The sequence below is a fragment of the Dipodomys spectabilis genome, unplaced genomic scaffold (genome assembly GCF_019054845.1).
Source record: "Dipodomys spectabilis isolate Male_0828 unplaced genomic scaffold, ASM1905484v1 ptg000611l, whole genome shotgun sequence".
NCBI classification, from domain to species: domain Eukaryota; kingdom Metazoa; phylum Chordata; class Mammalia; order Rodentia; family Heteromyidae; genus Dipodomys; species Dipodomys spectabilis.
Window position 1 is genome coordinate 1,618,961 of NW_024871288.1, and position 14,687 is coordinate 1,633,647.

The 14,687-nt window shown below is 41.5% G+C and overlaps 1 protein-coding gene across 1 annotated transcript; it reads right to left on the minus strand.

The window, feature by feature from the left end:
* Window positions 1–618: 618 nt before the first annotated feature.
* On the minus strand, window positions 619–7,440 carry LOC122100923 (F-box/LRR-repeat protein 21). The gene is made up of 4 exons (XM_042671332.1): window positions 7,075–7,440; window positions 6,538–6,660; window positions 2,190–2,361; window positions 619–1,262 (listed from the first exon to the last, which is right to left on the minus strand). The coding sequence occupies exons 1-4, from the start codon at window positions 7,438–7,440 to the stop codon at window positions 619–621; spliced, it is 1,305 nt and encodes a 434-aa protein (XP_042527266.1).
* Between the last annotated feature and the right edge of the window lie 7,247 nt (window positions 7,441–14,687).

A 14,687-nucleotide genomic window follows, 5' to 3' on the forward strand; every position in this document is an offset into this window, starting at 1 on the left:
AACAATATGGAGTTATAAAAGCATAATTTAAAGAGATCCAAGTTTAATATTGTAAATTTGCTTAGAAGCTAAAAAATATGTCTTCAAGAAAGGCTGAAGAGTATTCAGAACCATCTGTAGTTTATATCTTATCAACCATCTAATTCACACAGTTGTCAGTGTCATATATTATCAGGAACTTTTGGCTATTTGGATTTCTTATACATATTTTTTCAAATGACTCTGCAATCCATTAAAAACAGTCCATTAAGCTAGGTGCCAGTGGCTCACACCTGTAATCCTAGCTACTCAGGAGGCTGAGATCTGAGGATCATGGTTCGAAGCCAGCCCGGGCAAGGAAAGTTCGAGAGACTCCTATCTCCAATTAATCACCAGAAAACCAGAAGTAGGGCTGTGGTTCAAAGTGGTAGAGCACTAGCCTTGAGCTGAAGATCTGAGGGACAGTGCCCAGGTCCAGAGTTCAAGCCCCATGACTGACAAAAACAACAACCAAAAACCCCAGTCCATTAAAACTGTTTGCTAGCACTAAAATATTTCAGCAATGAATCCTAACATTTACACTTGCATAGACAGAAAGCTGATAATCTTACTGATGAAAGAAAGTTCTTTAGTAGCAGATTACCAGACAGGCATCACGTCAGGGGACCATACTCTTCCCAGGTATTTAGAGACTTCAGTGTGAACCTCATCTGGACTATATTTACCATCAGGAACCAGAACTTCCTCCATGACAGACAGCTGGGTCAGCCTTCTCCCACAGAGTCTTACAAATTCAACGAATGCACTGCAGCTAACTTCACATTCACTGAGACCCAAGGCTGATAAGTTTTTACAGTGTTCAGCAATGCAAGTAAGTTCCTTATCGAGAGGCTGAAGACCATTTGCACACACCACTAACTCAATCAGTCGTGGGCAGTTAAGACCTATGCGGCCCAGAATCGCTTTGCTTACTGAACGACCAAAATAAAGGTGAGTCACGGGGGTTTCTTCTTTGAAGAAGGTGTCAAATTCTTCTTCGTATAAAAAGAAGTACATAACAATGTTAACTCCAGGGGAGTGTTTAATAAGTGCGTCCCAACTGTGTTTTTTAATAGAATGAAATTCAATATGTCCAGGATTTTCACTTACAACATCAATTCGAAGATGCTCAAGATTAACATGGGTCTCTCTGGAAAGTGCTAAGAGCAGTTCATCACTGAGGATGTAATAATTCAATGCCAGTTCTCTAAGACCTTGACAATGGTCAGCGACACACAGAATTCCTGGAGGCAATCGGGGGTAAAAAAGAACAAAGAATCATACTGATGCTACTATAATGTTTTATGAGTTTTGATCTTGATTACTATCTGCTAATATCTAATGATTTTTTCTTCTTTGTTTTTAAAGCAATACTGAGGCTTGGACTCAGAGCCTTTTAGTACTTTGATCCTCCTATCTATAATTCACATCTAGTTGGAATTATAGGCATGTACCACCATGTCCAGCTATTTGTTGAGATGAGGTCTTGCTAACTTTTTACCCATCAATTTTTCTGTGATCTTTCCAATCTGTGCCTCCCAAATAACTGAGATTGCAAATTATACCATACCCAACTATATTTAATAATTTCTAAGCAGATAGTTACCATGATATATAATTGTGTGTGTGTGTGTGTGTGTGTGTGTGTGTGTGTGTGTGTGTGTAAAATTAAGATATTCTCATTGGGTGCTGAGGATTGCAATTCAAAGCTATCCCAAGCATAAAAGCCTGTGTGAGACTCTTATCTCCAGTAAACTACCAAAAGGCCTAAGTGGAGCTATCGCTCAAGGGTAGAGCAGTAGTCTTGAGCAGAAAGCTTAACAACTGCACCTAGGTCCTTAGTTCAAGCCCAGGACAAGAAAGAGGGGGAGGAGGGAGAGAGGGACAGAAGGAGGGAAGGTAGGAAAGAAGGAAGAAGGGAGGGAGGAAGGAAAGAAGGAAGAAGGGAGGGAGGGAGGGATGGAGGGAAGGAGGGAAGGAAGGAAGGAAGGAACGAAGGAAGATATTCTCAGGAGAAGCAATTTAAGCTATATCTAGGTTGCAGATTAAGAGTCCTTTTGAATAAAATTACTTCAAGGAATTGTTTCATATGCATGTAATTTTCAGCAAGTACTTCTGTTACTACTACTATAATTTAAAAAAATCATTCACTCTTCAGAGATATCACTTACCATCAGATGACACATGAGGACAGCTGCTCATTTTTAGGAGTTTTAGTGTATCACTATTATTGGCCACAAGAATCTTCAGGGAAGGGTCGTCCACTGGGGTGTCTTCAATTTTAATTGATGACAATGATTTTGAGTTGACAAACACAACAGTGAGTGCCCACACAAAATGAGTCTGGCATGGCAACAAGAAGAAAACACGAGAAGGTTATTTTAAGATGCCAGCTTCAATTAATTCAGAAACAACTCATGTCAACAGATGCTAGGGAAACAATCAAAACCATCAAAATGGGGCTGGGAAGGTGGCTCAGTGGTAGAGCGCTTGCATGCATGCATGCATGAGGCCCTGGGTTCGATTCCTCAGCACCACATAAGCAAAAAGAAAAAAGCCGGAAGTGGTGCTGTGGCTCAAGTGGCAGAGTGCTAGCCTTGAGCTGAAGAGCTGAGGGACAGCGCCCAGGCCCAGAGTTCAGTCCCCACGACCACGACCGGACCCAAAAAACAAAATTAAATTAAAAAAAACCATCAAAACATTGCTCTTTCCATAGTATCATGAGCCAGAGGACATTCATCGTTTTATGATAAATGGAGTGATGAGAAAGGAGCAATTTCCAAAGCTTCACAAAATAAAGACTTGCAGTTATTTTCAATGTTAAGGGATTTGATTTTTAGTATTAAAAGGACAAACAGTAAATTTTGCCTTATCCATAATTTATTACATGTAATATTGACCAAGCAGGGACAAAAGTATGTATTTTTTTTAAAAACAACAGCAAAAAAAAATTTTAATTCCCACATTCTCATTACACAGCTCAGATGATGAGGGGACCTCTCAGGCTGGTATTATCACTGGTTGTAGTTAAATCATGGTGTGGTCAGCAGTTTCTCCACCTTTAATTTTGGGAAAATATGCCTCCCCAGAAAAGCAAGTGAAAGTGCCTAATTTTAGTGACAAAGTGAAAATCTGAGATTTGTTGAAGGTAACATGTCTTCAGTAAAAGTTGGGTGGTGGAATGAGAGCAAGAATCAAGTACTGAACTCTCTTCATCCTGAGCATGTGTGTTTTTTCCTCAGTGGCGATCTCCTTGAAACCATAACCCTGAGGATACCGAAGGTCTATGTACACTTGTTTCCTAGAAGAGGGGGTGGCATGTGATGGACCACCAGTCAAATTCAGCCCATGGTCTATCTCTGTATGCTTTATGAGCTAACAGTTTTCACAGTCACACCTTTAAAGGGCTGAAAATATATTGTATGACATAATCAAACGATATTGTATGACATGAAAACTATATGGAACTGATCTCAATGTCTACAAACACAGTATGTCTGGCACACAGCCATGTCTGTCCACCTCTGTAGTCTGTATTTTCTGGAGCTGAGTACGTGAGGCAGAGCTGGCAGAACCTCAAAGCCCATGACGCTTGCTTGTTGGAGGATTTCAACTCCTCCCCTAGAAGAAATGCCATTTTAATGCATTTTATTCATTCCCATATTTCCAGACCTCAAACAGCCTCTGGCACTTAGTAGATGGTAAGTGTTTCTTGAAAATGAGTGAGGAATGCAGGCATGAATGAATGGATATCACATTCTTTAATGACATGCTTTTCCTAGTAAATTATCTAAGCAGCACAAATCCAAATCTTTACATGCAATGAATACTTACAAATTAAAACTTATAGCTTCATAGTTTCACCCCAAAACTGATAGAAGTTTTGTTGTTGTTGTTGTTGTTTTGTCGGTCATGGGGCTTGAACTCTGGGCTTGGGTGCTATCCCTCAGCTCTTCAGCTCAAGGGGAGCACTCTATCACTTAAGCCATAGCGCCACTTTTGGTTTTCTAGTGGTTTATTGGAGATAAAGAGTCTCATGGACTTTCCTGCCCAGGCTGGCTTTGAATTGTGATCCTCAGATCTCAGCCTCCTGAGTAGCTAGGATGACAGGCATGAGCCACCAGCACCCGTCTCTGATAGAATTCTAAAAGCTTTCATATTCACTAGTTTTTCTTTTTGAGAAAGATAGAAAAGGTCTGGAAACCAAATCTAGGCATAATCATTTTTTCTTTTTCAAAATCAATTTGAATTCTATTAAAGGTTCTCTGGCCCTCATTAGAATGTACAACTATAATGCCATAAATGCTACGTAATTATTTAGAAAAAAAGACACAGATCTACAATTACAAATTATGACAGAATGAATCATTTTTCTTTGAGAAATGGAACTCTTTAACTGGTTCTCAATTCGATGTTAATCTTGATAGAATTTAAGCATTGGAATACATATCTTATCATGGTAATATCTTTGGTGAGCACTTTTTTTTTCGGTCATGGGGTTTGAACTCTAAGCTGGGCACTGTCCCTGAGCTCTTCAGGCCAGCACTCTACCACTTGAGCTACAGTGCCACTTCCCGTTTTCTAGTGGTTTATTGGTTTATTAAGAGTCTCACGGGCTTTTCTGCCTGGACTGGCTCTGAACTGTGATCCTCAGATCTCAGCCTCCCGAGTAGCAAGGATGGCAGGTGTGAGCTGCTGGCGCCTGGCATGATAGGCACTTCTTATGCTTAGTAAAGTGCTAAATAATTTTATCCCATTTTCCCTTAGATTACATGGGGGGAAAAAGTTCCAGTGCCACTGAGCAAGGTCACAGCAACCATACCACTCACACCGAACGGAAGGAAGCTGAGAAGAAGCCCGTAAGTACCTCATCTGTGATTGCCTTAGTGAATCTAGACTCTGGCCCTACAGGCTGGAGTGCAACAGGAGGCATAACTGCTAGAATCTACAAAGCATTTCAGGTCACTCTTATCCTGTAGTTCATAACCAGGAAAGTAACTACCAGTGTAAGTTTTCATCTGATTACTTGTATTACTTTAATCCCTAAATGACCCATTTTCCTTCAGTGTACCATACTCTTTTAAGATAAACAGGCCAGCAGATGGCTTGCTGAAGAGAACACGACCCAGTTTGCAAGACTGAAGATGCTGCTGTCCCTCTATCCTCTATGATAGGGGTTTCCATTGTCCAGTTTACTGACAACCATAGTTTAGAGCTTATCACAGATCAGCCACTGTTTTAATTATGGGTTTATTGGGGTAAAGGGAACAGACAGAACGTCTTTCTTTGGTGAATCTGTTTTGGTGTGGGGAGAAGACAAGGATCATGTTAAATACGGAAGAGACTTCAAGTACTGAATATAAAATACTGCAGGGCTGGGAAGGTGGCTCAGTGGTAGAGCGCTTGCCTTGCATGCATGAGGCCCTGGGTTCGATTCCTCAGCACCACATAAGCAAAAAGAAAAAAAGCCAGAAGTGGCGCTGTGGCTCAAGTGGTAGAGCGCTAGCCTTGAGCTGAAGAGCTGAGGGACAGCACCCAGGCCCAGAGTTCAGGCCCCACGACCGGACCCAAAAATAAAAATAAAAATAAAATACTGCAATACCACAGAAAGTAGGGTGCTTTTTTCACAAATGTGATTTGGGAAGGCCTCTAAGAAGATGACACTCAGATGAGGAACTGAGTGAAGGGAAGATAGCAGTTTCTGTGGCAGAGTCTGTGGATTACTTCCTAACAATCAACTAGCCTTCTTTGGGAATGCAGTATTAATTTTTAGCTGGGTACAATGCACTGAGCTAAAAGATTTCCTGTTTTCCCGGAAACCTCAGGCCCCAAGACTGAGATATAAATGGGATTGTCTCAAGTACTTCTGGGAAGTTTCCACGAGAAGGAAGTGGTCCCTTCTTCCCCATTCCTTCCAGCCAGCTACTCAGCCAGCACGGGATCATGGAGGGCCCTCAGAAAGCTAGAAGGACCCTGAAAAACAATGAAAGCACTCTGGGGAGAGGAGAGAAGCTAGTGGGAGCCTCAGTTCTTAACAATTCCAGACCAGCTACAGAATACCTCACCTGTGGATTTCTTTAATGTAAGAGAAATACACTTCAGTGATATAGGCTTTACTATATGAAACCAAACATGGTTCTAACTAGCACAGTTTATTCAGTTAAATATTGTATTCTTCTACTGCCAAGCAAGAGACCCTAGTATTATAGAAAAGTACCCAGAATAGCCTTTATGGCTTTATAGTCAAAGCAATTACATACACTGGCACTTGAAAATAGTAAGCATAGCATCTATATAAGTGCTATGTAAGTGACATCTACTGTGGGAAAATTACTAAAATGACAAGATAGCTTAAAAAAAATCAGCCAGGAATAAGTACTAGTCAAGAGAAAGCTGTAAGTACAAATACTCTGACTACTCATGGGATATGGACTGTCTTTACCAAAAGAATCCTTTTTGTCTGGTTTGACAGTATTTAAGACATTTAGCACACCTGACAAGAAAGCACAGAATCCCTACCTTTGACACATTCATGAAACTGGGCTTGGCTGTTGAGATGAGCCCCAGGGTCTGGATGGAACAGTTTACCAGCTGAGAAAGGATGTCACAGGCCGCTTCTGCTGACTCAGTGCTGCTATCCACCTAGAAAGACAGTTTCCAGCTGAACTTCCTGAAGACGACTTGACAGAGTTACTACAAATAGAGTCACTTAAACAAGTTGTGAAATTCTATTCATCCCTGCCATCCATATAAATGAGTATCTTTCTTTATACAAAATGTCTTGGGATTATAAAGAAGACGAATTAACTTTCCAAACACTTCACATTTTCAAATCTTTTACAGTAATAGCCAGATGAAGAAAACCAAACTTTGGGTTGTTCAGTTACAGTTTAGGCTCTCCACTTCAATCCCTATGCTAACTAGGGAAACCCAGGGAAAGGGTTTATGATAAAAATGCTGCCACTTAATCAAGTGCCTCAAGAAACAGATCCGGATCTACACAAGAGTTGTTAGCAAATGGTCAGTCATGCTTCCACTTAGTGTTATTTTCCTTACCTTAAAGCTGACATATTGGAGATGGGCCGCATGCTTCTTAATGATCTGCTGGATGAGATCAGGATGAGTGGACTTAAAATACGAAGTTGCTGATTGGTTCAGTTCAAACTCAAACTTCCTCCAAAGGTCAGGAATATGAAAGACCTCATTCCATCGCCTACACACAGAAGATGCTCGGGCTCGATCTATTAAAGGAAGATACTGAAAAATCTGCAACACCACATGGTGAGGCAAACCCCCCCAGTCGACAGCAGCAGCACACATGTGAGTCTGGTGGAGAGAAGAGCAGAGCCCACGTTTGGGCTGCTTTAGCGCCGGGGAACACTGGACAATTTTATTCACCACAGAGAGGTTATTCCTCTTCATCCTGCAAACATTAGAAAAGTGTGACATGTATGACCTTCCCACCAAATATTTCCATAAAATATTTGTACTCTAACTGTAAAGAATGACATCAGAAACTAGAAAATTGTTTAATGAATGTAAATTCTATCCTCCTCCACTTTTATGCCCTGATGGGTGCTGCTCCGTGCTGAAGACACAGAGATAAATAAGCGTAAATCTAGTCTCAAAGCTATGATCAATGGTAAAGTAGAATCAGTGGCACGAAAACAGATGGGACCGGCTACAGAGAAATAAAGAGACGTCATGTGACTGAGTGTGTATGGGATGAGGAGACCTCCAGAGGTAATGTCTCAAGTTTGTTTGTTTTCCTAGACAATGATTGTGTCTTCTACCAAGGAGGAAGCATGGTACTGACATTCTGCTAAGAACACAGGAGAGCTCTGTGAGACAGTGCAACCAAAGGAACAAGTCCAGTACCCCTCAGCTGAGCCGCTTATTGGCCCTGTGATCTGATGGCGGCAAGGCCTCCCCGTGCCAGTCGTGGGGGCAGGGACAAAGGCACTACTTGGAGCTGCTGGGGGAACTGAAGCTCCCTGACTGATGTGCCAGTTCACAGCACACGCTCAGTTGAGTGCTGCAGTTGTGCTGCTCTATGTGAAACCATCCCGATGCCTTTTTCTGAACTATTTTCATTGCTTCATTCAAAGCACAATTCTAACAAAAAGTCAAATGATCTGCAATAGTTTTCAGATGACAAGTAACACATGGGAGAGGCAGGGCTCTAGAGAAGGGGGATTCAGCAGGGACAGTCTTTGTTCAAGCAACACACTGGATCTTCTCTAAGCAATGACAAACAGCTTGGTAGCAGACATTCTTCCCCTTTCCCCCAAAGAAATGATGACATCTTCAGGTATTAGCCATCTTTGGATACCACTAAGCTCCAATTAATTTGAAGCCTAGATACATTCAAATATGTATGGTCACTTTCTACATGTATTTGGGGCTGAATCCAAAGCATCTTAAGTATACAACTGTTTAAATGGGAAAAAAAATACTAAGTGAGGTTCTAAACTTTAGGAAAACTAGTCCCACTTTCTCCCTGCAATGTTAAGAACATATCTGGGAGATTAGGTGTCATAACTAAAACATACCTTCAAATCTAATAAAGTACTTATTTAATACGAAAATATATCTGCTTCATGATTCACTCTGTCTAATGGGAAGCATTTCTTAACCACAACACAGGAGCATGACTGACCTATAAAATTACTGAACAAAATGAAAAGTCATCTTTAGGACTTTGAAAATTGAAGTGGAAAACAAAAACAGCTGCAAAGCTGTATCTCTTTAGAGAAAGAGCTGCTACATCCACTTCAGTGTTTACACAAGCTAGTTACACACACAACTATCTCCTGGATTATCCAGCCCCACAAAATAGAAATATATAAACCTGTAACACTAGGTCCATAAAATATTAAGGTAAGGAGTGGAAGCTGGATTTGGAACTCAAGAGATTGAACACACTCATTAATATTTCTTATATCAGTTTCATTTAGTAATCTACAAAATGGAGAAAATTCCATTCAACTTAATTTCTAAAAAAAGTTACTCCTAAAATAATCCTTTATTAGAAAAAGTGACGCCAAACATAAAACACAGGCTTCATCCAATTGCCACCTTAAAAAACTGCTTTGCAAATTCTCTTAAACATTGTGCTACATATTAAATCTCATTGTTTATGTCATGTGGACCGTTAAAATTGAGTAAAGTCATTTTGGCAAATGACTAATAGTAGAATTAGCATAAATAATTACATATTATATTAATACTGATGATTCAGTAAAAATAATGCTTTCAATTTCTTTTTTCCTAATGTATATTAATTATTGGAACATAAACACCCCTACAAATTACAAACTTTATATAAAGCAAGTTTATGACAATGTAGACCACAAAAATATATTGTAGAATGTAAGTCAAATCCATCTCTTTTTTTTTGGGTCCGGTCCTGGGGCCTGAACTCTGAGCCTGGGCGCTGTCCCTTAGCTCTTCAGCTCAAGGCTAGCGCTCTACCACTTGAGTCACAGTGCCAATTCCGGCTTTTTTCTTTTTTTGCTTATGTGGTGCTGAGGAATCAAACCCAGAGCCTCAAGCATGCAAGGCAAGCACTCTACCATTGAGCCATCTTCCCAGCCCTCAAATCCATCTTTTATCCTTGAAAAGTTGGATATAAAAATTCTAGTCAAGGGGCTGGGAAGGTGGCTCAGTGGTAGTGTTTGCCTTGCATGCATGAGGCCCTGAGTTCCATTCCTCAGCACCAAATTAAGCAGAAAAAGCCAGCAGCACATAAGCAGAAAAAGCTGGAAGTGGCACTGTGGCGCAGGTGGTAGAACACTAGCCTTGAGCCGAAGAGCTGAGAGACAGCACCCAGGCCCAGAGTTCAGGCCCCCATAACCAACCCCCCACACAAAAAAATTCTAGTCAAAATATATGATTATTTACAAAACTGATCACTGCTTCAAGTTAAAGAAATTAAGTTTTTTTTTTACTGTATTTTGTTGTTGTCCTTTTGGTATTTGTTCCCCAAGCATTTCTTACCTTAAAGAAATCTTTGATGTCATAAGTAACTCTGAGCCAAGGAAATAGAGCAAGTTCAGCCAGGAGAAATTCACCAGCATCCATCTGATGTCATCCCCTGTCTCAGCAAAATGCCACAGAACATACTCATCAGGGTACAGAAGTGCACATCCAGTCAGCCTATTTATATACCACTGTATACATATTAAAGGCTTGTGCTAGGGAATTACTAATTCCAAATTACTAGCCTGGAACTATTACAATACTTGAGGCTCTACTATAGATGGAGCAAAGCCTGAAAACTCACATTTGAATTAACACTTATGGAAAGAGATTAACAAAAATTTAAGGTAGCTCATGCCTCTATTTATTTGATTTGATTAGTTGATTAGGCTTTTTTTGTGTGTGATATTAGGATTTGAACTCAGGGCTTCACTCTTTCTAGACACATGCTCTACTACTTGAACCATGCTCCCAAGTCCTTTTTTGAGTTATTTTTCAGATAAGCTTGCCTGCATTCTTATATGGCCTCAAACTGCAATCCTCCTCCTACACCTACAAAGTAGCTGGGATTACAGGTGTGTACTACCATGCTCCATCCCTGCACTTATCTGTTTATAGGTTGTATACATCTTTCAGATCTCATGTTTGCAGCACAGAACACAATGACAGCAATAATAACCAAAATATTTGTATAGTATTATTGTTTCCATATGAACACACTTCAACTGCTCTGCTATTAATAGAACATACACAAGAGCTTTTCAACTTTTCATTTATAGTGATAGATCTGTCATAAATTCATTCATAGTTTATCTGAGGTTTGGCCAATCCAGGCAAATGATTTGTCTAAATTAGGAGAGAGAAAAAAAGAAAAGAAAGGAAGAAAATAGTAGCAAGTTAACTAGGATAAAATCATGTCCTTGGCATCATGGGTAAATGTAAAACAAATAAGTGATATTTCTACTTCTGTAAGCTACATAAAAGTAGTAAGTGAAGCAACCCATTAATCTACTAAAAATGTTTCTTAAATCTAGCTGAGTGCCAGCAGCTTATGCCTGTAATCCTAGCTTCATGAAGGCCTGTTCAGGTAGAAAAGATCATGAGACCCCCTTCTTAACCTGTAACTGGGTGCTATAATGCACACCAGTTATCCTAGGCTACCTGGGAGTCTGACATCATGGAAGATCATGGTTCCAGGTCAGCCTGGGGGAGAAAAGTCTGCAAAAGCCTCCATCTCCATGGAGGGAGTTGCACACAGTAGTGAATGCTAACATACATGTTCTGTGACACAGGCATGTGCCCAGATAGAAAGCAAGAATCTATTCTAAACAGGGCTGCAGCATGCCACTGATGGCAGAATATCACTGAGCTTGAAACGCCAGCATTGCAAAAAAAAATTTGGGGGGGGGGGGGCAGTCATGGGGCCTGAACTCTGGGCCTGGGCGCTGTCCCTCAACTCTTCAGCTCAAGGCTAGCCCTCTACCACTTGAGCCACAGCGCCACTTCCGGCTTTTTTTCTCTTTTGCTTATGTGGTGCTGAGGAATCGAACCCAGGGCCTCATGCATGCAAGGCAAGCGCTCTACCACTGAGCCACCTTCCCAGCTCCCCCAAAAAAAATTTTTTAAGGCTTCACTCTCTCTCAGTATCCTTCTGAATTCCACTCATCAAGCTGACCTTTGAAGGGCAAAAGAGGGAATGCACTTGGGTTTACTGCAATCTGATCTCTGATGCCATCTGTCAAATCACTGTTTCCAGATAATGGCAGAGGCAGCTCTCCCTTCTGTACATTCTATCCAGAAGAGTAAGAGCAGCTACTGAACACACTCTGAAAAACACCATAAACAGAAGCAACACGAGTCAAGTGACCTGATCATTTCTCCCTAATCCACTCCTTTTAATCTTTTAGAAAACTGTTAACAAGCAACACCTGTCCCTTTGTAGGGGGGTACATTGTCAATTTCCACACACATGCAAAACAGGAACTGATCAAATCAGGTGCCTGGCAGTTCCATTTCCTTTAGCTTTTCTTGTGTTTGGAGCTTTCAAGCTCCTCTCTTCTGGTTCTCACTCTAGTGAACTAAGTCACCCCTCTGGGCTGTGGAACACTACATCTTACTCCTCCTCACGGTGTTGCTACTCCCTACCCTACCTTCCCCTCTAGCCTGTGGCTACCACACTCAAGGGAACATGAAAAACATTCAGAGACCATCCCTCTGTATCTGCCTGTGGACCAATATTTAAGCAGAGAATTCTGAAGTCATCTGGAAAGGTGGGAACCGCTTCCTACTGGCACACAAGGGTCAATCTCAGATCAATTCTCAGAGGTGTTCAGGGCCAGATGACTTTCTTCCTTGGCAGCGGAAAGAACATGACTGCTATCTAAGTCGCTAGGTGAAATTATGATGGATGAGAACCAGGATACCATACTCTACCAAGTAAGCCATACTTCTCAAAATAGGAGACATGATTGAGCTGTGGATGGGAAGCCCAATTCCAGAATTTGTAACAAGTATATCAGAAACATTATTTAGGAAACAATGTGATGGAAACTCAAAGTTCATTTAGTGGTTACTTTACCCAAATTCCTGTTAGGTATACTGACTAATCTGGTAAACAAAGATTAGGCAGGTACATAAATCTCAGGTCCTCTAAAAGTAATCTCACAGAGATTTGAGGGCAAGATGATCAAAGACAGATCAAGGGTCAGACTGATCAGATATCCCAAAGCTAAGGCAATGATGGGAGTGAAGATCTTTTCAACCATCACTAGGTTCTTTCCCACTGGCTAAATGCATACACAACAGGTACTTCAATTTTTTTCTTCTGGATGTGGTTGGTAGTGCAACCATGTAATCCCAGCACTTACAAGGTAGAGGCAAAGAAGATCACAAGTTCAAGGCCAGCCTGGGTTACAGAGTGAGGCCACAGCTCACTGTGTGTCAAAAAAATCAAGAGCTGGGATGTAGTTAGTGGCACACTTTTTGCCCGTATGCCCAAATCCATTGGTTCAATCTCTAGCACCACAGGAAGGGAAACAATTGGATTACAGGTGTGAGCCACCGGCACCAGGCTACAATTTTTCTTTCTTTTTTTGGGGGGTCCCGTCGTGGGCCTGAACTCTGGGCCTGGGTGCTGTCCCTCAGCTCTTCAGCTCAAGGCTAGCGCTCTACCACTTGAGCCACAGCGCCACTTCCGGCTTTTTTTTTCTCTTTGCTTATGTGGTGCTGAGGAATCGAACCCAGGGCCTCATGCATGCAAGGCAAGCTCTACCACTGAGCCACCTTCCCAGCCCCAATTTTTCTTTTTTTAATAAGAGAAAACCCTTAAGTTCTCAATTGTTATAACAATAGATACAATGTATAAACATCAGTTGACAAAACAGACATTCAAAATTACCTCAAAAGGATGGACAAATGAAAACGTCAGCAAGATGAAAATGGACAGAAGTATCCAATGTCCTGTATTTACTTTTTAAAATGGTATATGAAGAAACTGTTTCTACCACAGGCAGACAGAAACAATCCCCATGACTGGTACATGGACAATTCAGTCAAGCCAGATCACTGAAGACTTGCTCCACTGAAGACAGGGCTGAGGAGGTGGCTCAGTGGTAGAGTGCTTGCTGCATGCATGAGGCCCTGGGTTCGATTCCCCAGCACCACATAAGCAAAAAGAAAAAAGCCGGAAGTGGCGCTGTGGCTTAAGTGGTACAGCGCTAGCCTTGAGCTGAAAGAGCTGAGGGACAGCGCCCAGGCCTAGAGTTCAGGCCCCACGACCGGACCCAAAAAAAAAAAAAGAAAGACTTGCTCCAAAACACAGTTTTCAAAAACATAGCTTTCTAACCAAAGAATCCCCTGCAATAAGGAACGGCATGTTGTAAACCAAAAGACAAAAATGGAATTTAAACATGGTGTCAGAAAGCTGTGTTTTCCTTGTAGCCTGTATGACTTCTGGTTTACAAGAGACAATCTTTAAAAAAACATCTCAAAATCAAGTGGATCAGATCAGATAGCATCTGGGCTTCAAGAAGATAAGGAGTGCTGATGTCAAACTCTCTTAATGCAGTCTGCTTAAGTGTTTTCACATTTCACCACTGATTTATTCCCAGTTTTCTGCACTTGTCAAGTCTCTTGGTGGTTTCAAGAAAACCTTTTGAGCATGTCTATTTAAAAAAATAAATAAATAAATAAAACACCTGAAAACTGAAGTTTGCAAAATGCCTTTGGATGGAAACACCTTTGGAGAGGCAGGAAGAACACTACACAGAACTTAACTAGGACTGAGTTAAAATGCCTCAGGGAAATGGGGGGGGGGGGTCGGTGTTGAGGCAGCCGTTTCCTACTCCACTCCACCCCCAAACTCAGACAAAGTGTGGAGAGGCTTACTGGGAAGCTCTCTCTCCTCTCTTTTCCTCTCCCCCTAGCAGTACCAGAGTTTGAACTCAGGGCCTGGCTGCTCACTCAGCTGGTGCTCCACCCCCTTGAACCACGCCTCCAGTCCTACTTTTTTTTTTTTTTTAACTGTTTACTTTGGAAATGGAGTCCAGGGACCTTTTCAGCCCGGGGCTTGGCCTCTAAGGGGGCTCCTCCAGTTCTCAGCCTTCTGGGTACGTAGGACTTAGAGGCGTGTTGTCCCCCACTTTTAAACGCGAAGGCGATCTAGAGACTAATGCAAGGGATTTCATAAC